The 23,505-nt window shown below is 51.3% G+C and overlaps 1 protein-coding gene across 16 annotated transcripts in view; it reads right to left on the bottom strand.

Moving 5' to 3' along the window:
* KDM2B (lysine demethylase 2B) overlaps nt 1-23,505 on the bottom strand; it is a 121,652-nt gene that overhangs the window by 81,287 nt on the left and 16,860 nt on the right. For 13 of the 16 annotated variants that reach the window (XM_077159785.1, XM_077159777.1, XM_077159778.1 and 10 more), the window contains 3 exons: nt 11,411-11,589; nt 10,999-11,105; nt 353-446 (listed from right to left, as the gene is read on the bottom strand). In XM_077159785.1, the coding sequence (XP_077015900.1) occupies nt 353-446; nt 10,999-11,105; nt 11,411-11,589 (380 nt within the window). Of the gene's footprint in view, nt 1-352; nt 447-3,536; nt 3,626-3,691; nt 3,740-10,998; nt 11,143-11,410; nt 11,590-23,505 lie in introns of those variants that run through there. The other 3 variants (XM_077159790.1, XM_077159791.1, XM_077159792.1) reach the window with 3 other exon arrangements.

The following is a 23,505-nucleotide window of genomic DNA, read 5'->3' as shown; positions in this document are numbered from 1 at the left end:
CAAAAAGAGATTTAAGTTAAAAGGCCCCACTGCTGGAGCGGAGATGACAGCCAGGGGGACTATCATGCTGGAGGTTCTCGGGAGCCAAAGCAGGTGTTCAAACCTGGCCTATTAGAAGAATGTTGCACTGGGCAGACTGGTGTGAATGTGTAAGCAGACTTGATGCACAATCTTTCCCTCCAGGAATGGACAGACAGCCAGGAGGTGGCCCCAGGGGACCACTTACACCTGAAAAGTACTAAAGTACTATAGACTTGGGACTGGGATGGAAGATAGGGGAAGGGGGAAGGGGTCCCTCTATGCACAAACACCCAAAGAAGAACAGAAGGTTGAAAAGACTCATCAAACTCACCTTGCCACCACGGAAAACATGGTACCAAACAGAAGTGCCCCCAAAGTCGATGTGGAAGTCCGTGAAACAGCCTTTCACGCTCATCAGACAGTACCTACAGCACAAAACCAGGGAGGGCAGGAAAAAAAACATCCAATGACTGAATCACAGGAGGGGAGCTAACAGCCTGATTGATGCCCTTTGACAAATACTGATGCTGGGGAATTTTTCTTTTTTAATCCAAATCAAATCGGAGTTCCCCACGAGGGAAGCCCCTGTGATCAGGTGACACATCTCAAGCACTGGCCACCTGTCCCAGGGGCTGGGGGTGGCATTTTTGTTTTCAGGTTACTGGGGAAGCTGACAACCCACAAGCCACTCAGCACCCTCCTTGCCCCACCCCACCCCCACCCAAGTTAAGAGGCTTCCTTTCTGTTCCTTACAGCCCTGCTACCTGCACTTCCGCCACCCCCTTTGCGGTAGCTGGGCCCGTGCAGGTGTAAGCCACCTGCACAGCTTGCCAATTACCAGAGACACCCGTCCCCCATTCATTTCTTCATCCATTCAACAAACATTTACAGAGAGCCCACTGGTGGTCCAGCCTGAGCTAGGTGAGCCATCGAGACAAATGCAGGACCTGGCACACTTAATGGAGTAAGCCCAGGTCAAATGCAATAGCATACAAACTGCAGCTGACTGCCCAGGGACCGATGCAGTTAAAAAGTAAAGGGATACCAGCCACAAAAGACCATAAAATATACAATTCCATTTACATGACATGCCCTAAATAGGCAAGCCTACAGAGACACAAAGCAGATTAGTGGGTGCCAGGGGATGAGAGGTTTGGAGGAAATAGGGAATGACTGCTAATGAGCATGGGTTTCTTTTAGGGGGGAATGAAAATGTCCTAAAATTGATTGTGGTGATGGCTGTACAACTCTGTGAACATACTAAAAACCCACTGAACTGTAGACTTTCAATGGGTGTACAGGGTGCTGTACAAATTATTTCTTAAGAGGAGACCCTGGGGGTGTTGGACAGGCAGGAGGGAGGGAGGAGAGGCGGGGTGGAGGGAAGGACTGGGCAGCCACAGGAGGAGGGAGTGCACTCACGAGGGGCAGCGCCGGCCTCCCTTCTATGCTCCACTAAAGCTAGATAGCCCACCCTTCCTGGCAGAACCCGCCAGTCCCCGCCCTCCTCCCTAGAGCTGCTATACCCTCCTAGGGGTGGGCAGAGCTTAGGAGGAGGGGGGGACAGGGCAGGCTTCCAAGTCCAGGCCTGGCAGACAACGGTGCCAGGGCCCCCCCTTCCCACTCCCCCACGAGCCACCGGTGGCATGGACCGGGCAGCCACCCCACCACCTCCTGCCCACGTATACAGGGTCGTCCGGAGGCACGCACACACATGCTTACCCCACTGACCTCTTTTCCCCTGCTGCTTTTCCATGGTTTGGGGAAGAGGGGAGGACCGGGGCGGGGACGGCCAGGGAGGAGCCAGCAGCAAGCCCCAGTGGAGATAATGGGGGGCGTGGGCCAGAGCGGGTCAGGAGGCGGGAGGGTTCCAGGTGTCCCCTCCCCTGAGCTGCCTCTGGCACCTCACATTCAGGTGCACCCGGGGCTCGGGCTCGGCAGTATGCGGGCGGCGTGCCCCGCGTCCCTCCACCGGATAGGCTGGAAGGAACCTTAACCATGTGTCTGCGGGAGGCTGACAAATCAGAAAGCCTGCCCGCACATCAGAGCCCCGCTGCCTAGCAACCCCATAGGAGGGGTGTAGTCGAAACCCAGGACAGCGCAGCGCTGTCACGGCGACCCGCGCGGGCTGCGGGGCTCGGCGTTTAAAGTCCCGACACTCACGGCGGCTCCACACCCTCGCCCGCAGGCTCGCCAGGCCTGGCCGGACCTCTTCCCCCAAGGAATGGGGGGCGGAGCGGAATGCTGGGCCCTAGCCCACCCCACCCCATCGACCACTCAGGCCACTTCTAAGCACCTCTTCAAAATATTAGTCCTCATTTTCCTAAAATCACCTCCTCCTCCGTTTTCCTTTTTTTCTCTCATTTTCCACCTAACATTGGTTTCTACCCCCTCCAGGCCGCGGCAGAACGCAGCCAAAGGGAAAACAATTTAAGTGTGTGGGGGGCGGAGCAAGGAGAACGTGCTTCCTTCGGGCTGCAGCTGGGGACCCACCCAGGTACCCAGAGCTCAGCGGAAACAGAGGGACCCGGCTCTAGGGGTCGGCTCTCAGGCCTGCCTGGCGAAAAAGCTCCCCGCCCCAACCTCCCCAGCACGTGTGGAAAACGGAAATCCCTCCGAGCTGCAGGCCGGGCTTCCACGGAAAGTTCTCCAAGTTGTGCCTGCGTCCGATCTGTCCTCTCTGTGATCTGTCTTCCGGGACCCCCCAGCCTCCACCGAGGCCCCTCGGGGCTGGGGGCGCCACTTCCAGACCCGCCTCTCCCGGAGGCGCCCTGCCTCCCACTGTCCCTTTCGTCCTGGCCACCGCCAGGCCTCGGGGCTGCCTCTCCCGTGGGGCGATGACAGGCACTGGGATGGTCAGGGTGGCTGTGACAGGACGGCTTTGTCCGGGCCCCTGTGGTCGCCGCCGCCACCGCCAGGCGCTCACTCCGGGTCTCACCCTCGCCCGCGCGCTCTGGCGTGACGCCTTTGCACTGACCTCTACAGCTTCCTCTTCCAAAGCACACCGCAGTCACATGGGCACCCCGGCGCGGTGCCACGGCGGCTAAGCTCTCCGCGCCGCCTGCCCTCCAGCCCGGCTCCCGCTTCCGCCTCTGCGGCCCCCGGCCCGCGAGGCCGCGCCCCCTCCCAAGGCCACCCACCTACGGGCCCAGGCGGCTTGGTATAGGAGGGCACCCTCCAAGTTGGGTGGTGGAAACCGGGCGCCCCCGAGCTAAACACTTGGGGACGTTTCCACGCCCGAAGCCCCGGCAGGCCGAGGAGGGGCGTGGGAGGGGGCACTGCACCTGCAGCTCCAACTTTGGGGCGCAGCCTGTAGTCTGGGGAGGCGGGGCGGCTCCAACCCGCCCTTTCCCCTGCAACTTAGCGAAACTCCCCCAGCCGCGTCCCCTCGGGCAAAGGTCTGGCGGGGTGGGGTGGGGGAGGGGGCCCCTGGCCCGGCGCACCGGGTGCCAGGGCCAGAGGCGGCGGCACGCGCGCGCGCGCGCACACACACACACACACACACTTACACACACCCCGGGAGACACAAAGGGCTGCTCCGCGACGCCGCGCCGGCGGGAGGCCACCACACCCCGCTCCGGCTCACCACAAAGGCGCGGGGCGCACGGGCAGCCCCGGGCCGCGCACAGCAGGGACCCCGCCCGGCCCCGCCCGGCGCGCCCGCGGTTACCCTAGGCGGCGCAGCTCCCGGGCGGCCCCTTCGGCGGCGGCTCGACGCGTGCCGGGGCCCAGCGGCGACCCGAGCCGAGCCCTTCCGCGCGCGGCCAGGCCCCGGCAGAGGACGGCGGAGCCCTCGCTCGCTTCCTTCCTTTCTCGGGGATCGGGGCGCAGCCTGCGCTCATCCCCGCGCTGAAACTGAACACCCGCGCGGCGCGGCGGCCGCCAGGGAGGCGGAGGGAGACCGCGGTGGCGACAGGGAAGCGCGCCCCGCCAGCGCCAGGGGACGCCACCGCCGCCGCCCCGGGTCACCCCCTCGCCCCGGTCGCGTGGTGATCCAAGGGGAGCCTCTCCGTCCTTCGGGTGGGCGATCGGTCGTGGATCCTGGTGCCCCCCCGTTTCCCAGGAGCGTGGAAGCTGCCCAGCGTGACCACCTCGCAGTCTCCCTACCCCACCTTCTTAAATGTGCCGGAGCCTCCGGAGCTCACCTGAGCACGGCCTGGGAAAGAACCAGCGCTAGGGGTAGGGGGAGTGTCAGGTCCCAGCATAGGCTCACGCCCTCCTCTGTCTAGCTCTTTGACCTTGGGCAACTCACTTCCCCTCTTTGAATCGTTTCCTCGTCCATTCAAGTTGCTCTTCTGCTGTCCCTTACTCTAGACGCCCTTCTGTTAGGTGTATAACCCTCCTTCATAGCATTATCGTGGGGATTTATAGTACCTGGTGCTAGGATACTTTAATATTCTCAACAATGTCCCCATTTCACAGATGAGTCAGCAGAGGTTCAGAGGTTCAGTTACTCACCCTGGTCACTAACTTAGTGGTGGACCTGGGATCTGAAACCCAGCAGCCTGTTTGAGCATCAGCCCTTCTCCTGGGGTCTGCCAGGAAAATCCCAGCTCTAAGGAGAACCTGGAGGAAGCTGCCAGACCTCAACCACTCCACTTCCGGGGGCAGGAGGTGATCCAGATCTAAGGAGAAGGCCCACTTTTCCCCTCCAGGCATGCAAACCAGGGCCACGGCCCTTGGCCCTCCTCCCTCTGTGTCCCCACACCCTTCCCCCAAACCACAAGGGGGCAGGAGATGGCCTTATAGCCTCTGGGGGGACTAGAAAGCTTCTCGATTCTTAGGGCAAACTCCATCCACTGGAGCTGTAGCAATATTAGTAGGCTATAATTATTAAGGCCTAATAATAGCTGTTTACATGCATGACCGCATTCACCCTTAAAACAATCCTAATTCCCCATTCTATGGATGTGATCCTTGAAGCCATTTCAAGGAGAAAGGACGCCCTAGGCCTGGGAGGTGCTTTCTGGTGTCATTTACGGGAGGGCCCACCCACTAGTACCTCCCCAATGGCCTGCCCTCCCCCATGGGTATGTTTTGCCTATTTAATAAGAAAAAAATAATTCTGAATAAACCCAAATCTTGGATTTGACCACAAGTGATTGTCCTTGAGCAAGGGCTTCACTCCTCTCACAAGACAAATGTGGGGTTAAATGAACTAAGAGATAAGAAGGCTGTCAGCCAAACCAGGCTGTCTACATGGGAGTATTACTTTTTTGATGCAAATGCCTCATCTCCTTGATGCAGGGACCATCTCTCATTCGTCTCTGTAAGTGTAGTTCCCAGCAATGACCCCTGTATTTGCTCTAATCAGGGATGTGGTATTGGGCCACATCCTGCCCCTTTCTGGAACTCAGCTTCCCCACCTGTTGAACTAGCCAGGGGTCTCTAACTGATGGCTTCCTGGGCCAAACCAAGCCCCTGGTGTACTCGGTTTAGCCAACACCATTAAAAAAAAATTTTTTTTTTGAATTTTTGAAGCTGCATCTCCAGTCTTCCCTAAATGCTACCAAGCTCTGCAGTGAAGTGAACCACTGTGAACCTGTTTCCATCTGTGTAAGGGCAATAGTAACAACACCTGCCTCCCAGTACTGCTGAGATACAGCATGCCAAGTGTCTAAGACAGCATCTGAGTCCATATATGACAGCACAGAAGATGCTGGCTTTATTTGTTTCTCTTTTAAAGAGGCACTGAGGTGGAGAGGAATATCCAGGAATCTAGAACCCTGGGATACATGGCTTAGTCCAGTGTGCCCTCGACAGCCAGTCTGGATATATATATACAAGCATATATATACAGTTTGATGTTTTACACAAGCATGATAATTTATGCCTATCAGCAAACATGGTTGCTCAGAAAACTTCCAGAGTTAAAAGGTAAAAATGAGAGCAGTGTATTGGTGGCTCAGTAGCAGAAATCTTGCCTCTGCCATTCCGGAGACCCGGTTCGATTTCCGGTGCCGGCCCATGCAAAAAAAAATTTTAAAAATTGCAAAAGTGAGCTGCCAGGAGAAAAGTTCTATGCAAATGTGGAGAGTAGAATTAAAGGTAGAAGATGCCAGAATTCCCACCGCAGCTCGACCCCTGTCTCTCTCTCTGCAGGAAGCCACAAGGCATGAACATCTTGTCTCCCACATGGACTACAATTTTCATTATCCACCGTAGGATCCGCTTCCCCACGAGCCAGGTGAGGGAGGCAGGGCATGAACGACAGAATGCCCACTTTGAAGAAAGGAAAGATGAGTCTCTGAGACTTGCCGTGGCCATCAGAGAGGGCACAGGCCATGCCTGAAACTTGTACCCATTTTCATCAGAACTGTTTTTAGGCTTCTCATCCAAGAAGTGTTCCCCAGTTCTTCCCACCACTCCTAGAAAGTACATGAGGAGAAACATGCAGCCGATTCTCAACTATCTGGGGGTCAAACACATGCTGTAATTGGAGTGGCTTTTTCCTGGGATTCTGGTTCTTTCACTTCTTAGAGCCTACAGTATAATTTCATCACACCCACAGAATTTGACTCTGCAAGACTGAATGCTGAGGGAGTAGACAAGGAAAGGAGGAGACTCGCAAATTCCTTTCTGGAATGCTTAAAAATACCCTACAGTCCTAAGTGAAAAAAGTATGCCCATGTCATAGACCTGGGGGACTGTGGAGGCTTTAAAATACATCCACAGACATGACATCCATGGGTGAAAGTCTCCCTGGTGGCGTGGGAGATGACTCCCAGGGATGAGCCTGGCCCTGGCATGGTGGGATCAACAAAAGGGAAAAAAGAAGTGTAACAAATAAGGTATCAGTGGTTGAGCGAGTTCAAATAGAGTCGAGAGGCTACTCTGGAGGTCACTCTTCCGGAAGCTTCAGTTAGACATTGCTACCTATCATAACTTGCCAACCCCCAAACAAAACCATTCCTGCCAATCCTAAAGAACATCTAGGGCATTATATAAGATTCTACAAAATTTCCATGAACTAGGGTAACCTGCAACCTCTGGATGGGTCCCTGGACCAGATAAGTCCTGAAATGCAGAGAGGCCAGCCTCTCCAGAGCATCAGCTAGTTCCATCCCCCTATCTCATATTATCGTCAGCCCCTTTCAACATGAAAAAGTTAGAATGGGCAGAGCCCAAATACCCCTAAAGAGTGGGAGAAAGATCAAAGGAGATGGTGGAGTTATACAGAGAAGATCGGGTTTAAAAAATGAGCATGAGTGCTGAATCAGTACATTAATATTTCTTTTAGTCTCCAGTATCTTAGAGCAGCTAGAAGGAAAAATCTGAAATAGTAGAATGGCAACCCATAACAAACTCTGAAATCTGTTCAGTAACTACTTGTTGAAGTGTACCGTGAAAATCATTACTTTTTTTCTTTATTTTGTTTGTATATATGTTATATTTAACAACTAAAAAACATTTAAAAATGTACATATCCACAAATTCTCTGATACTCTCCCATCAAGGGTGGAACTTAATTCCTTCCTTTTGAATAAGGGCTGGACTTAGGGACTCACTTTTAATGAATAGATTATGGAGGAAGTAACAGTATGTGACTCCCAAAACTAGGTCACAAAAGTCACTATGGGCTGTGACCCACCAGCTCTGGAGAACCAGTCACCATGCTGTGAGAACACTCAAGCAGCCAGCAGGGACTGAGGCCTCCTGCCAACAGCCATGGAGACACTTTGGAAGTGGATTCTCCAGCCCCAAACAAGCCTTCAGCCGGCCCTAGCCTAGGCTGCCAGGGTCTTGACCCTAAGCCAGGACAACCCAGCTAAGTCGCTGAGATAATTGTCTGTTGTTTTAAACATGAGATTTGGGGGCTAATTTGTTACGCAGCAATAAACACCCAATACAGGGATACTCCCCAATAACCATCACTATTTATACAATTACAAGGAATTTTCCGAGAAAAATAACTCTGTACGGCCAAAACATTCCTGCAGGGTAGAGACAGAGGGGAAGCTACGGGAGGAGTGAACAGTACAGTGCAAGTTCACTCACCCTCACCTCGCTGTATGTTTCTTCGTGGGAACCGTCACCTCCTAACCTATTGTTGTTCCCTTGTTTGCCTGCATCTCTCTTCCCTCCATGAGAACACAGCCATTGCTTTGTTCACAGGACTCAGAAAAGCCTTGCACATAACAGGCACTCAGCAAACGCAGCAATACATACCCACAACACGACTGCGCTCTCTGCAAATCTTTAGTTTCCCACAAGTTGCCACGGCCCTCCCAACCTGTCACCACTCCTTACCTTAAAAATCTCTCAACCCCAAACCACGATAATCCCCAAACCCCTCACCACAAATAAGCAGCAAAAATCCAGGAGCCAGAACAGAAGGCAGCTGTGTGCCTGCAACACTTCCCTCTTCCCTACCACAAACGCTCAGTTCAGGTGGGCTGTCAGCTGTCTCACTCTCCCGGCACCTCCAGCCTGGAACCACTGGGGTTTCTTAGAAACACTGTCATTTTAATTAAATTCCACAGAACCATTCTGCAGTCTCAGGGGACTTCACTGTCATGGGAGCTTTACCTTGCTTATTAACTGAAATCAGCATTCATTCCAGCCGAACAAATGGACTATTTCCAAGGTGACGGTCTCTCTCCTAACAGACTTCATCTCCTATAACAAGTTCCTACGGCCACGGGTGAGGTCTGTAAATCTATATGCCACACAATCTAGCTAAATGTGTTAAAGAAACGTGGTCCCAGAAAACTGTAAGAAAGAGCCCAACGCTTAGTTTTGTAATTAGTATTCTAAATGCATTAACAGAGTTTACTACTTACAGGAGTCTTTCAATAACATAAATATCTGGATAGCTCAGGGAGGGGAGATTTCATTCATTAATTGAAATCCATGCCACACGATGCTATCTATTAAACCTTCCCAAATCTATTTCCCGCCTGCCTGGTCTCACCTCCCCTGCCCCACCACCTCCTTCATCTATCTAGATGATGTACAGTAGACTCCTTTCTACCCATCCTTTCCCACCAGCAGTCCATTCAGCACACAGCAGAGGTAGAATCTGCAGAAATCAAATCTGAACCCTACCCGGGCAGGCTCCCCCTGCTCTTAGGAGAAGTACTGACCTGGGCATGACAGTTGTTTGGTCTGCCCCCCTTCCCCTCTCCTGCACCCTCTGCCCCTCATTCATTCTGTCCCAGCCCTGCTGGGCCCTTCTTTCCACAGACCCTCTTGCCACCCCCCACACACACACCAAGTTCTCAGTTCAAGGCCAGCCAGGAAAACTCTTCCCACCCCAGCTGCCAGCTCCCCAGCTCAGGGCACCTTCCCTGACTCCCTGATGGGTGAGCCCACCAGTCTAACTCCCCTGGCCCTGTGGCCTCTGTCTGGTGGCCCTCAGAGCTGCATGGGCCCATCTGTTCCTCTGATCACTGGATTATCATCCGTCTCCCCAGACTATAAATTCTCTGAGGACAGGGACTCTTCCGGCTTTCTCTCCACTGCATTCCCCATTCCCAGCACCCATTAGAAGCCCAGAACATACCGAATGAATGAATGAATGAATGAGTGAATGAGAGTTGTAATCTGCCTCTAACAAATCTCTGGGCCCTACACCCATTCCTCAGGCTCAGGAGCCTTCGATGCTCTTTGCACTTTCCCACCTCATTCTCCCCACTTCCCGTCCCATCTTCTCTGTCAATTAAAGCCCAGGTGGAATGTCCCCTGCAGGAAATCTTCCTGATGCCACCAGCCAAAACGGACCCCTCCCCTCGCTGTGCCCCTCTCAGGGAATGTCTCCTCTGCCTGGGAAGGGAGCGATGCCTTACCCCTGATGCCACACTGCTCCGTCACCACAGGCCAGGGACTTTCTGTCTTACTCATCTTCTCACTTCCCCTCCCCTAGGCTTTGTCAGTTTTGCTGCGACTGAACTGAACTGGACTGGAAAGGAATTAAAAACCCTCCCACCGTCCCCCAGCCTCCCTTCAGCCCGGACTTTGCCTGTGACACAAGCCTGGATGGAAAGGGCGTTCCAGGCTTCAGCTTTGATGGGAGGAAAAGTTCCTTAAGAAGTCATTAAAGAAAGAGCAAGAGAGCTTGAAAGCAAAATCTCGGGTAGCGTTGGGGCCAGCAGGAAGCCTGGCATGGAGTTGGCACCAGAGATGCTCTAAATGAAGGGCCCAGGGAATGAGGCATTCATGGCCTTTGAGCTCCTGGCAGCAGGGCCCATGGAGAGAAGCTAATGGATGCGGGGCTGGCAGAGCCAACTCTTCGAGGAAGCCCAGAGCAATGGCCCACCTGGGGCAGCCAAAGCTCTCCTCCCATTTCGGAGACACCAAGGTAGTGGGTCCCCCAGAGTGATGTCCATCTCTGGGGGTGCCTAGAGACGGAGATGCCTGAGTGCATCGGTCTCAGGGCCGCGTGGTCTCACTGCTTATGGGGTCATCCTTGCCATGGGAAGAGGCCACTTCCCAGCCACCGCCACCACCCTCCCTCTTAAAGGGTACCTTGGAGGGTGGCTGCCGAGTAAGCAAGCGGCCCCAGCACTCTGTCCAGGAAAGACTCTTGTGGGACAGTCCCTGGTTCCAAATACCAAGGAACAAATGACACCAGATCCCTTCCCATCTGTCACCAAAAACAGAGTGGCCAGTGTGGGCAGGGTCCCCTGAAGATGCCCACTCCCAGGACACGCTGTCACACAGAGCAAGCAGATCGAGGCACACACAGACACTCCTACATGCACAGGCAGGACGCTCCCACCACCCGGAGAGCTGGCGGGGAGGCCAAAGGACCACGGGGGATGGAAAGTCCGGCCCCCGAGCCAAAATCGGAGCCTCTGCATTCCAGGGAAGCAAAGTGCCAACCTTCCCACCCCGAGGACCCTCACGCCTGGTGCCCCAGCACAGTCAGCCCTGCAGTTCAGGAAGGAAGCACTCTGAGGCCCCAGGAACCACCCCCCCCCCCCACGTTCCAGCCTCCCCAGGGCTGAGAAACGCCAACGCCCCCACCAGGCTTACTTCTTCACTTTTGGGTACTTCATCTCTGCGATAGCATTGGTGGCTTCCGTCTGCTTATCCTTCAAGTGCTGGGGCCACATGTTGTCCACCCAGTCCACCAGGTCTATCTGAAAGCCAGACCGCCATCAGACTTCCCGGCTCCCCCTGCCCGGCAGACACAAAGATCCCCATTTGCCCCAGGGAGCCTCTGGGTGGCCTTGAGCTGGGTTTGCCCCCCTCCGGGGGCTCTTCCTCCTCCCCCAACCAGCCGGCAAACCAAAACCCCCACTCCCAGGGGCTGCTCCCAGCCAGCTCCTGGGGCCGCCCCCTTTGCCCAGCCCAGGACAGCCAGGAACCAGGGTGGCCGGGGAAAGGAGAGGAAGCTGGAGGTGCTGGAGGCGCTGGAGGGAGAGGGCCGCAGCCAGGGGCCTACCACAGTCGGACGCTTGACCAAGTGCTCCAGCTTGGTGTGGCTGAACTCGAGGCTGATGACGTTGTACAGCTTCTCACGCTGGGCCTCGGGCGTCTCATAGTAGCGCACGAACTGGGACATGCTCATCTCCGTGCCCTTCTGGGTGTTCACGTCCATCACGTCCACCAACCGCCGGCTCCCTGGGGGCAGAATCCACACGCTGGTGGCTGCCGCCAGCCCAGGGCTCCAGATCCCACTTGGGACCCCCAAGCCCCCACCAAAAAAAATAAATAAATAAAACAACCTGCTCCTCCTCCAGGGTTCCCCCTATGCCTCACCCCTATCTCACATCTGTTCAATGACCTCATCTTGTTGGTTTCCCTCCAGGAATCTTTCGCCAATCTCTCACCCTGTGTCACTTCTGCCTCCACTCTAGTACAATCCACCGTTACTGCCCTCCTCAATGACCCCCATGAGCTTCCTAAGGAGTCCCCAGACTGCCCATCCTCAACACTGCCACCAGGGGGAGCTTTCCAAAAATATGACCACGGATGCTCCTCTCTCTGTATAAGACATTCAATGGCTCCCTACTGCCTACAGAAGAATCCCTTAACAGGGCACAAAAGGCCTTTTTGTTTCTTCACAGCATTAGTGTGGTATTTATATCTGAAGATAGTTAGGTGTTTAGTAGTTTCCTTCTCTAGTTTATAAAACCAGGAAACTTACTTGACCCCTCTGAACCTCTGTCCCATCATCTTACTATCTCTTCTGATAGGCTGGTTGTGAGGATTAAATCAGATGATGACTATAAAAGTACTTGACCCAGTTTCTGGCCCATCAATGAATGAGAGTCCCCCACGTTGTTCCCCAACTCTAAGCACAATTCATAAAAACGCTTTTCTCTTCACCTACATGTTTCTTGCTTTTCTCCGCCGTGCTCTCAGTTAACACGTGAGGACAAGAGTCTGGCTTGTCAAGCTCACTAGTCTGTCCCAAGGGTCTGGAATGGAGCCTGGCACACGGGGGGAGCCAGTATGTTGAATGAATAAATGATGACTGTCGGATGATGTCACTCCCTCTATGTCCTGTCCAGATGTGCCATAACCGCACATTCAAATTGCAGCTGAACGGAGAGCGCAGACAGCCAAACGCACGGGGATTTCGTACAACGCGGTTCCTCGCATCAGGACTCAGAATAAGGACTGTGGCTAGAGTGGGAAACCCCCATCTGATAATGAAAGTCCTCAACCCCCACAAACTCAGTGACAAATACTCCATCCACGGAGACCTGGAATGGGTCCACAAAGCCAAACAAGCAAGACAAAAGAACCAGAGGCAGGTGGTCACCTCCTCCCAGTGACCTCTGCAAACCAGAGGTCAGCAAACTGCCCCCAGCATGAGACAGGAATGGTTTTTACATCTTTAAATGATGGGGTTGGGTGGGGGTGGGATCAAAGGAAGAATATATCACAACATGGGGAAATTCTATGAAATTCAAACTTCGCTGTCATAAGTAAATTTTTATTTGAATATGTTACGGTTTGAATTGTGTCCCCCCAAAAATACATGTTGAAGTCCTAAAGGCCAGTAGCTCGGAGTATGACCTTATTTGGAAGTAGGGTCCTTACGGATGGAATTAGGTGAGTTAAATGACATCATACTGGAGTAGAGGCACCCTTCACTCAACACAACGTGTAAGAAGGGGAGAATTAAGACGCAGACAGGGGCGGGCCATGGTGGCTCAGTGGCAGAGTTCTCGCCTGCCAAGTCAGAGACCCGAGTTCGAATCCTGGAGCCTGCCGATGTCAAAAAAAAAAAAAAAAAGGACATAGACAACAGGGAGATGGCCACGTGAAGGTGGGGACAAGCAATAAGGTCACATGGAGAGCCAGGCAGAGATGTCTCGGGGAGCCAAGGAGCACAGAGGATGGACAGGGTGGAGCTGTCCCCAGAGTCTTTGGGGAGAGCATGGCCCTACCAACACCTTGACCCCGGGGGCCTTCCGGCCCCCAGAACTGGGAGAGAACATTTTTCTGCTGCTGTAAGCCGTCCGGCGTGGGGTACTTTGCCCCGGTAGCATTTCCCATCCCGTGTGGGGTGCTTTGCCCTGGAAGCCCCAGGAAAGGCGACCAGAAGGTAGTTACCCTCATTTGTTTACAGATTGTCTGGAGCTGCTTTTTCGTGCAACACTGGCAGAATTGAGTGGCCAGGAGAGATTGGATAGCCCCCAAACCTCCCTATATCTACTCAGTGACTCTTTAAGAGAAAGTCCGCAGACCTATGAAGGAGACGAGACCCTCGTGGAGCTGACATCCCAGCTGCCCCAGGCACGGACCCACACACAGCTAGCCCTGGGTTGGCATCTGCTGAATAAATAAACCTTCACTTGGTAGGAACTGAGTAAATAAAAGTAACCCCTTGAGTGTGAAAGAGAATTGAGGTGTGACTGTCTTCAGTTTTAGCATCTCATTGAATTTGCACAACAATCCCAGATACTAAGTAGAATCTTCCCTGGTTTACAGAGGAGGAAGCCAAGATGCAGTAAGTGGCTGATATTTTCTAGAACACTCTCTTTCTAGCGATTAGCATACTCAATTGGTAGAAATTAACAGCACTGGGTTATATATTTGAATGTGGTTAAAAGGGAAATTTTTAGGTTGCATATGTTACTAAAATCAAAGTTAAAAAAACTAACTGTTCTACTTTAAACGATGGGCTACAATTAATTGTACAATTATAAAAATGTCCTTCAGTGAATTGTAACAAATGTACCATGCTAATGCAAAGTGTTAAAAATAGGGTGTTATATGGGAGCTCTATATTTTATGCACGAGTCTTCTGTAAATCTACAACTTCTCTAATAAATAAAATAAACAAGCCACTCTGACTGCTGTTTTAAAAAAAGAAAAGAAAAGAAAAAGATTTACCAAGCACTTCAGCCCAGGCACCGGACAAGCACATTACGGTAATTACGTAACAGTTCTATGGGTAATTACGGTAACAGTTCTATGGGTGGCACTTCAAGTATACACATTTGATGGATGAGAAATTCAGGCCTGGCAAACCGGCTTGCCCCATAATGCCCAGTTGGCAAGTGGCAGAGCTGGGATTCGAATCCATCTCAATGGAATGCCAGTGCCCAGGTTCTTATCCCCCCAGAGAGCTGTATTTCCATCCCATGCTGAGAGAGAAATGACCTCTGCCTTCCTTGGCTGGCTTCCCCATGGATCCTGCAAGGCTAGGGAGAAAAACAGCTGTGTTTTTCCATTGGGAGTGCAGATCCACCAGGGGGCATCCCTGACCTTTGATGGAAATTCAGCAGCCCTGGCTGGCCCTTCCTTACCTGGGGCTTTGGGAACAGGTGTGCTGGGCTCAGCTAGCAGCACAGCTCAGCCCCTCTTCCCTAAACCAGCTCAGGATATGTTTGCCCCCTCACTCATCCCTCCAAACTCTTTTGCCCCTGAGCTATGGGGTTTGCACAGCAGGTAAGAGAAAGGATAAAGGATACTAAAATCAGAGCCCCAGAGGTTCATGGAATTCGCACCGAAGGGCTGGAGCTCAGCTGCCCCCACCTGCAAAATGCAGGGCTGATGCACTGACTCAGACAACGTCAGTTCAAACCCCACCTGGGTCACTCTCCCACAGGTGCCTGGGGTCGCCCAGCTTCTCAGAGTATCAGTTTCTTCATCTGTGATATGAGGGTAAAAGTAATACCCAGTCCTTGGAGTCATCCTGAGGCTTAAATGAAACAATGCACATAGTCGGCAAATTTCACCTTTTATTATGGGCGGAGAAGGTGGGGCAGAGGGAAGGCCAGGGACCTGCCCAAAGTCATTGCAAGTTACATCTCAGCCAGGCAGCCCCAAGGACTGACCCCTGAGAACTTTAAAACATGATCAGGACTGCTAATGAGTATGGGGTGGGGAGGGTTAGGGAGGGCGATGAAAATGTCCTAAAATGGACAGTGGTGATGTTTGCACAACTGTGAATTTAAGCTATTGAAATGTATGGTGCATAACTTGTATGTCAATAAAACTCGTATTAAATAAAGCCATAAGCAGGCATAAAATGACCAACAGAGCTGGCTTTCCTTAAAGTATCTTTGCTTTCAAATAAGTCTCTCTTTTAAGATGACAAAACGTAAATACCAGATATACAGAAATGCGAGATATTACTGCTAACTCCCATACAATCCTTCACTCTGACAAAAGCAACTATTTTGTTTCTTCTGATCTCTCTCTTTTTCTTTTCCAAATTGTTTCTTGCGTGTGAATCTTCCCTCTCCTCAAGAACTAAGCTCAAGAACTTAGGCCACACACAGTTTTCCAGAAAGCTCCACTCACTGGTACAAAGCCCTTCCCTCCCCCAGCTAGGCATGAGCTGGTGCTCAGTTTTTCACAGTGCGACCTACAGCTCAGGCATGCAGGTAGAGCAGGTAAACTGTAATGAAAGGCAAAGAAATATGAACCCTCTTCAGGCCTGAGGTGGGTGGAATGGTGAGCCCCAACAGATACGCTCACCGGGAACCTGTGGACATGACCTAACTTGGAAAAGGGTCTCTGCGTATGTACTTAAAGTAAGGACCTCTCAGCGAGACCATCTGGATTCGGATTAAGGATGGGCCCTAAATCCAATGACAGGTGTCCTTATAAGAAAAAGGCCGAGGGAGGTTTCAGGTGCAGATGCGGGAGGAGGAGGCCACATGAAGGTGGAGGCAGAGACTGGAGGGAAGCTGCAAAGGAATGCCAAGGAGCGCCAAGGGTGGACGGCAACACCTGTAGCCAGCACAGAGACAGGTACTGGACTCTCCCTCTGAGACTCCAGAAGGAACCAACCCTGCCCGCACCTTCATTTTGGATTCTGACCCCCAGAACTGGGACAGAATAAATTTCTGTTATTTTAAGGCACCCAGTTGTGGTCATTACTACAGCAGTCACGAGAAACTAATATAAGGACACTGGTCCCTCTGGGGTAGGGAGGGTCACACTAGAGCTTCTAAGGAACTGAGATTTAAAAAAAAAAAAAACACTTTATGGTAACACTCATGCACCATAAAATTTCCCACTTTCCCACTTGCAAGTGTACCATTCAGTGGTCGAATTACTTGTGCAATGTTGTGCCACCGCCACCTCCACCCATTACTGAAACTTTTCCACCACTCCATAGCTGGGCGGTGAGTGTTCATTTTATTGTTTTTCCTTAAATTGTGCTGTGAATGCAATACATTTCACACACACACACACACACACACACACACACACAAATGGTTCAAAGCATTCAGAAGTTTCAAGTTCTGGTCTTAAGAGCATCAGCTCTTTAGGTAAGTACCCCAGTTTCCCTCTCTGTCAAAGAGCTGAGACTGCCTACCTCAAAGGACAGTGTGAGATCAGCTGAGCCCACCCACATGAAGTGCTGGCCACAGAGAAGGCTCTGGCCAGCATTTGGTTCCCTCTGGGTCCAAGCGTGGCTCCCACAATTCTATTAACTGGCTTCTAGCTTCCACCAACCTTGAGAGCTGATGGGAGAATGACCTGGTAAACCGGCATGGTCCCATAAATGTCACCCAGAGGCCTGGTATAGAGCACACATCCACAATAAAACTGAACAGCAGGGGGTGCACGGGAAGTTCAGGGGTAAAATTTGTACCTGCCATGTGGGAGACCCGGGTTTGATTCCCGCCCATACACTTCCTCCTTTCCCCCCTCAAAAAATTCAACAAATGGTGTTACAATAACAGGACACTCACATGGAAAAAGAATGAAATGCAACCCTCACCATACAGCATAGAAAAAAAAAATTGCAGAGCAGACCCAGTAGCCTCACAAAGAGAAAAATGTCATACAAAGATGATATCATGCTATTTCACCTTAAATGCTGTATCTGTCCACTTGTTCCTTGTCTTTCTCCCATACTATCTGTAAGCACCATGAGAACAAGAGCATTGTCTGTCTTCCTTGTTACTCCATCCCAAGGATAAGACCTAGCACGTTGCAGGAGCTCAGGAAATGTTTGTTGAATGAATAATTGACTGTTGGATGCTGTTGTTACGGATTGAATTGTTTACTCCCAAAAGACACGTTCAAGTCCTAGCCCCCACGTCTGTAAATGGTAACCTATTTTTAAATAGTCTTTCAAGATGTTATTAACTCAGAAGAGGCCAACCTGGATTAGGGGAGCCCTTAATTCAAAATGATCATGTCCTATTAAGGAGGGGAAATCTGCACACAATGAGACAGAGACAGAGACAGAGATGGCCATAGGATGGAGGCAGAGACTGAGTTATGCCCCAGGCCAAGGAACATGATGCCTTACAGGCAAGCCACCACCTGAACCCTAAGGCCTCCAGAGGAAGAAGGGCCCTACCGACACCTTGATTTTGAACGTCTGGCCTCCAGAACTGTGAGATAATAAATTTCCATTTGTTTAATCCAACTAGTCTGTGGGACTGATAAAGGAACTCGAGCAAATGTGACACATGGATTCAGAAATAAACGAAGGCTGAACAGAAGAAATGATCTGGGATTCTGTCTGTGGGTGGGTATGTGTGATGTCGCCACAAGGGGAAGACAAAGCCCCAACACGGGAAACACCCTGCAGTTCTGAGCCCTGGGACAACAGTCATTGCACATGGTAGGATGGTCAGCACAGGGTGGGGAAAGCCTGATTGTACATGTTTAGCACTAACCAGGCCTTCGAGTTCCCCCATGACAATCCCTGGGGCTCCCAAGTTACCCCCACTTCCCTCTCTCCTTTGCAGCTTCCCAGACCCCGTGCTGGCCTGACTCCTGGACAGAGGCAGGTCCCCAGATGACCCCACCTCATCCTGCTCCACCTTCCAATGGAAAGGGGTCAAGACCTGACATGGCTGCACTCGCCATGTTCCTTCCTGTGACTAGGGCAGAGCCGTGAAGAACCACTGGAGCCGATGGGGGTGCACGGGGAGGTGGCACAAGGGTGACGGAGTCCCCAGTGACTGAATTAGGAGCTGAGGGCGGGGACATTTGGTTCTAAGAATAGCTTCCTTGGAGTGCTGGCAGCTAAGCCAGCTCCCCAGCTGGGTATCCTGGAAGCTGCAGACCATGAGAGGTGTCAGAGTGGGACCCAGAGTAGGGCAGGGAAAGAGACGCAGTTCCACCTAATACCTGGACTCCAAGACCACCAGGGACAAATGCTCCAGTAACCAAACAAGTCAATGCTGCTGGGTTCAGGTCCCCAAACGGCAGCAGTGAAAGCAGAAATGACAGCATGAGTCAAAGGGAGGCAGACTGATTTTAGGGGAAGCAATTGCTAGCATTGGAGGTAAGGGCCACGTCCGAACCAAACAGCAGGTGAGGGGAAGTTTCTCTCCACAGATATATTCTAGCCAGTAAATGACAAAGGAATGCCTGAATTCAACCATCACCGTTTGGCAGCTCCTACTGAACTAAAGGCGTCTGGCACTGAGCATCAATGGCGGCTAACAGAGAGAGACAGGGACCAAATCTGAATCTGATCAAGAGGAGATCTAACTACCACTTTAAAGTAAATAGAGAGGACAGAGGAACTAAACTAATCCAAGAGAATGCCATGGGCAATATCCAGACAGTGGAAAACTACAAGTCAAACAACCTGGTTTCTTTGGGTTGGAGAAAGATGAAGGGGGAACCCAGCAATTAAAAAAGGGCTTAGGGTGTATGGGTGGTTCAGTGGTAGAATGCTCACCTGCCTTGAGGGAGACCCGGGTTTGATTCCTGGACCATGCACGAAAAAAAAAGAAAAGAAGAAAGTGGGGGGAGGGAGCAGCTTAAAAAGGCATATCAACCAGTCACAATGAATGGATCTTATTTAGATTCTGACTCAAAAAGCTGTCAAAGTTAACATGAGAAGGAAAAGGAACATTTATGATATATGAGACAGCTGGATGTTTGGAAAATAAGCCTGGATATCTGGTGATACTACGGAATTAATTTCTTTTAAATCAGGTGTGATGAGAGTATTGTGCTTATATCTTTTTAAATTCATCTCAGAACTATGTGCTTTTAAAAAAATTCATGGTGCGGTGCAAGAGTAGCTCAGCGGAATAATTCTCGCCTGCCATGAGGGAGACCCGGGTTCGATTCCTGGAGTCTCCACACGCCAAAAACTTAAAAAAATTCATGGATGAAATGGTATGTGGTCTGGATATGCTTCAAATTATTCCAGGAGGAGGAAGCAGATAGGGATGTGTGGATGAGATGAGGGTGAGCACACTTTGACAGGTGTGGGGCTGGGTGACGGGTACAAGGGAGCTCATAATACTCTCAGTGTACTTTTGTTACTATATAAGATTCTCTATAATAAAAAGGTAGAAAAAATTAAAATCCCAACTCTGTTACGATTCCACAGCTTCAGGAAACGGAAGCTTTCTAGACGTAGAGGGTCTTCCTTTTAACAGGAGACTACGGGTGAGGGTAGATGACCTAAGGAAGTTAAGAGAGTCTAATACCAAAAGGACAAATACCGTATGATTCCACTGATATGACGTAAGTAGGAAATGCAAAGTCACAGTGAGAAATTAGAATACATGTTACCAAGGGCACACAGGGGGAGTTAATCCGTAAAAGGGGCAGAGTTTCCACCTTGGGTCCTGGAGAAGTTTTTTGGTAAGAAATGGTGGTGATAGTAACACAATGTTGGGCATATAATTAACACAAATTATATTAAAGATATAGTCAAGAGTGGTTGAAAAGGGGAAAGTTTATGTTGTACATTGGCCACCACAATAATTAAAACAAAAACAAACCATAGGGAGAGAGGAAAAAAAAAAACAGAACAGTACAACACAGAATGAACTCTAATTAAACTGTGGATTATGGTTAATAATCATAATATTGACTCATCAATTGTAAGAAAGGTGCCACACTTGTGCACAATGTTAACACTAGGGAAGACTGAATGTGTGAGAGAGGTAGATGTGAATTCTGTACATTCTATATGATTTTTCCGTAAACCTGCTGCTCTACAAAATAAGTAAATGAATCAATGAATGAATTTTTTGCAAAAACAGAGCCTTCCATGCTGTCCACCTGGTACGTGAGAGGGTTTGTAAAGCACTTTGCCACAGAGCCTCTGAGCAGGTCTGGGCAAAGAACCTGAAGTTCTGAATATTTTGAATACAAGGTAAGGAATGATTCCAATCAGATAGAAAGGGAAAAGGAGCCCTTCTTCCAGGGAATTCCTCAGGCACCTAACATTGAACCCCACCCCCACAGCCCCCACTGGAGACACAATCCCATGAAGAACCAGGCTGGGGCAGGGGGAGGGGCAGGTGGCCGCCGGACCCCAGGGAGGCCACCGGGCTAAACCTGCTGAATGAAAGGTGGGTGCCTCGAGGATGCCCGGGCCCTGCGCTGCATGCTGGTCCCAGCCACGGCCCCCAGCCACGCTCACCAGCCGCGCCCTTGGACAAGTCACTGGGCCGCCGGAGGCCTACATTGCCTCAGGTAGAAAGACAAGAAGGAGGTGACCTTTAAACTTTTTATTTTCTTTGCCACAGAATGTTCTCTTCAAATAGAAGCTTTGATGGGAGCCAAACACATAAATAAAAACAAGCAGCTCAAGCTGAAGCAGAAGGTAGCAGGATTCACAACTGGGTTCCTGGGAGTTCCCCCAGAAAGCCACTGGGTAGGTCATTTTCAGGGCCTTTTCCAGGGCCCACACACTGATTTCTAGTCCTGAGTACTTGGATCATTTCCCTTAAATGTGAGCAGAAGGGCTCAGGAGGAGGGGACAAGAGATGGAGAAGCTTACCCAAGGGGTCACAGGGGACATTTGGGGCCCGCCAGTCCCTTTCAACCCGAGCTCAGAGATTAAGAATACGCACTCCATCTTCTCAGGTTTCAGGGCTGATCCGCTACTCGCTACTCGGCAAAAGCAGGCTGGGTACAGCGCCAAAAGCAGGCTGGGTACAGCGCCGGTTTTGCAGCAGGAAGCTCAGCATGGGGGAGGAGGCGCGTGCCCAGAAGGGACAGAGTAGCGCTAAGAAAGGACTGCAGCCCTCCAGGCTCTCAGGAGCAGCCGTCCCCAGCACAGCTTACAGGGACAAGCTGCCTTTTGTAGCCTGTGAGGGACCCACAGTGCCGGGACTCCTGGGCCCCTGCAATCAACAAGTTACAGGGGAAATTTTCCTCATCAGAGAGGGGCCTGGAGTTCCCAAATAGGTCAATAGTCTGCCTCCCTCTCTCCCTCCCTCTCTTCCCTCCACCCCATCTCCTCCCTTCATCCCCTCCCCGGCACAGCCCGGGACTCATTGGTTCACTGAGCTCAGAGGCTGCACACACATCCGACAAATTCCAGCTGCAGAAATGAATCCGTGGCCCTTGCTTTGAAGGCTCCATCAGTCAGCTCCAGGAGCCGAGGGCTCAGGAGGCTGGCCAGGCTGCCCAGGCTTCCGCGGGGACGGACCCCACCCCCAGCCCTGCATCACAGCCCCAGAATGTTCCCAGCATCCTCAAGGCTCTGGACTGGTTTTGACTCTGCTGCCTGGGCGGATCTCCTCAACCGGCTCATAGAGGCAGGGTGTGTTCGCAAGACCACTGGCCACAGATTCAATCACGCAGTGAGGCCTTGAGTATGTCCCTCAACCTCTCTGGGCCTCAGTTTCCTTATCTTTAAAGTGGAGCTACAAAGACCTACCCTATGGAGCTGTCACAAATATTGAAAGCACTTTGTAGACTTCAAAGCAAGGGTCCTCTTATGAACACTGGCCACAATCGACAGTACAAGGGTGAAGGAAAGGAGAGGGCCCAGCGCTGAGAGCCAATTCCCAGGGCTGACACCAAGTTGCTGGACAACTTGGGACAAGTCTCTTACCAGATCTAAGCCTCAGTTTCCTCCTTGTCAAATCAGAGCACGGAAGAAGAGGTTCCTGGGTTTTCACTAGGCATTCATATCTTTGGGGTCCCCAACCTCCATGCCCCTTTTCATTATCCCCAAAGGCAGATTCAGTGCCAGAGACTCAAGCTTCGTAGACAGACGGACACAGAAGACACAAACCCAGATGAACAATTATGGGCTAAACCCAACCAGGCAAGAAAATAAAAAAAGACACCAAAGCCAGTGACAATGACAATGACTTCTGGGTCACGTGACACTAAGTTAGGCATAGTACTGTGCAGAAGTTAAGAGAATGATCTCCAGGGCAGGCCACGGTGGCTCAGCAGGCAGAGTTCTCGCCTGCCATGCCAGAGATCCTGGGTTCGATTCCCGGTGCCTGCCCATGCAAAAAAAAAAGAATGATCTCCAGGTCAGGCTTGGTACACCTCTTTTACATATCAGCTCTTTGACCTTGGACAGGTCACTCTGAGCCTCAGCTTTCTCATCTATAAAATGGGCACAGTTTGAAATAGAACAGAAGAGATCATACAGGAAAGGTCCCAGTCTCCTCAAGGTCTCAATGGCAGCTGATGCTATTGACCACATTTCCAAAGAGGATTGATTTGCTTAAGGAAAATAATGGGTAGAAGCAAGTACAGTTTCCCCAAGGCTCCAAACACAATAAAGATTTGCTGGTACTCTTCGGGGAGAGGGAAGTTAGAACAAATCAGTGAAGCAGGTGTTCAGTTTGAAGAGTAAACTTACCTGAGAATGTAACTGAAACCCCCACCAAGTCTCCTTGGGGGCCCATGATCCTCAGTTCCCCTGACGCCACATGCCTTCCTCTGCCTTCTTCATTTCTAACTGTTCTGCCTGTCAGATACCTGCCCCATGTGCCTGTCCCACCTGAACTCAAATTCAACAGGGCCAGGACCCAACTCATCCAACCAACGCACACAAGCCTGCATTTCCTCTGGGTCTTAGAAGCATCGTCCTCTCCTAGTTGCTGAGATCTGAACCCAAATGTGCAGAATGCTACTCTCTGATGGGTCATCTTACTGCCTCAGCAACTCTCTTCTCTCCAGGCCTGTTTTCCCATCTGGGAAATGGGAAGACAGGACAAGAAGAACTCTAAGAACTCTTCTAGGGTCTCCTAAAAAAGCTAAACATTTACCATACAACCAAACAATCCCACCACTAGGTATACAGCCAAAACAAACTGAAAACAGGATCTCAAACATGCTTGCACACCAATGTTCACAACAGAATTGTTCACAATTGCC

Source organism: Tamandua tetradactyla, chromosome 5 (genome assembly GCF_023851605.1).
Source record: "Tamandua tetradactyla isolate mTamTet1 chromosome 5, mTamTet1.pri, whole genome shotgun sequence".
In the NCBI taxonomy this organism is placed as follows: Eukaryota; Metazoa; Chordata; class Mammalia; order Pilosa; family Myrmecophagidae; genus Tamandua; species Tamandua tetradactyla.
The sequence above is the reverse complement of the archived record's forward strand: the minus strand, read 5'-3'. Positions and strand labels throughout refer to the sequence as shown.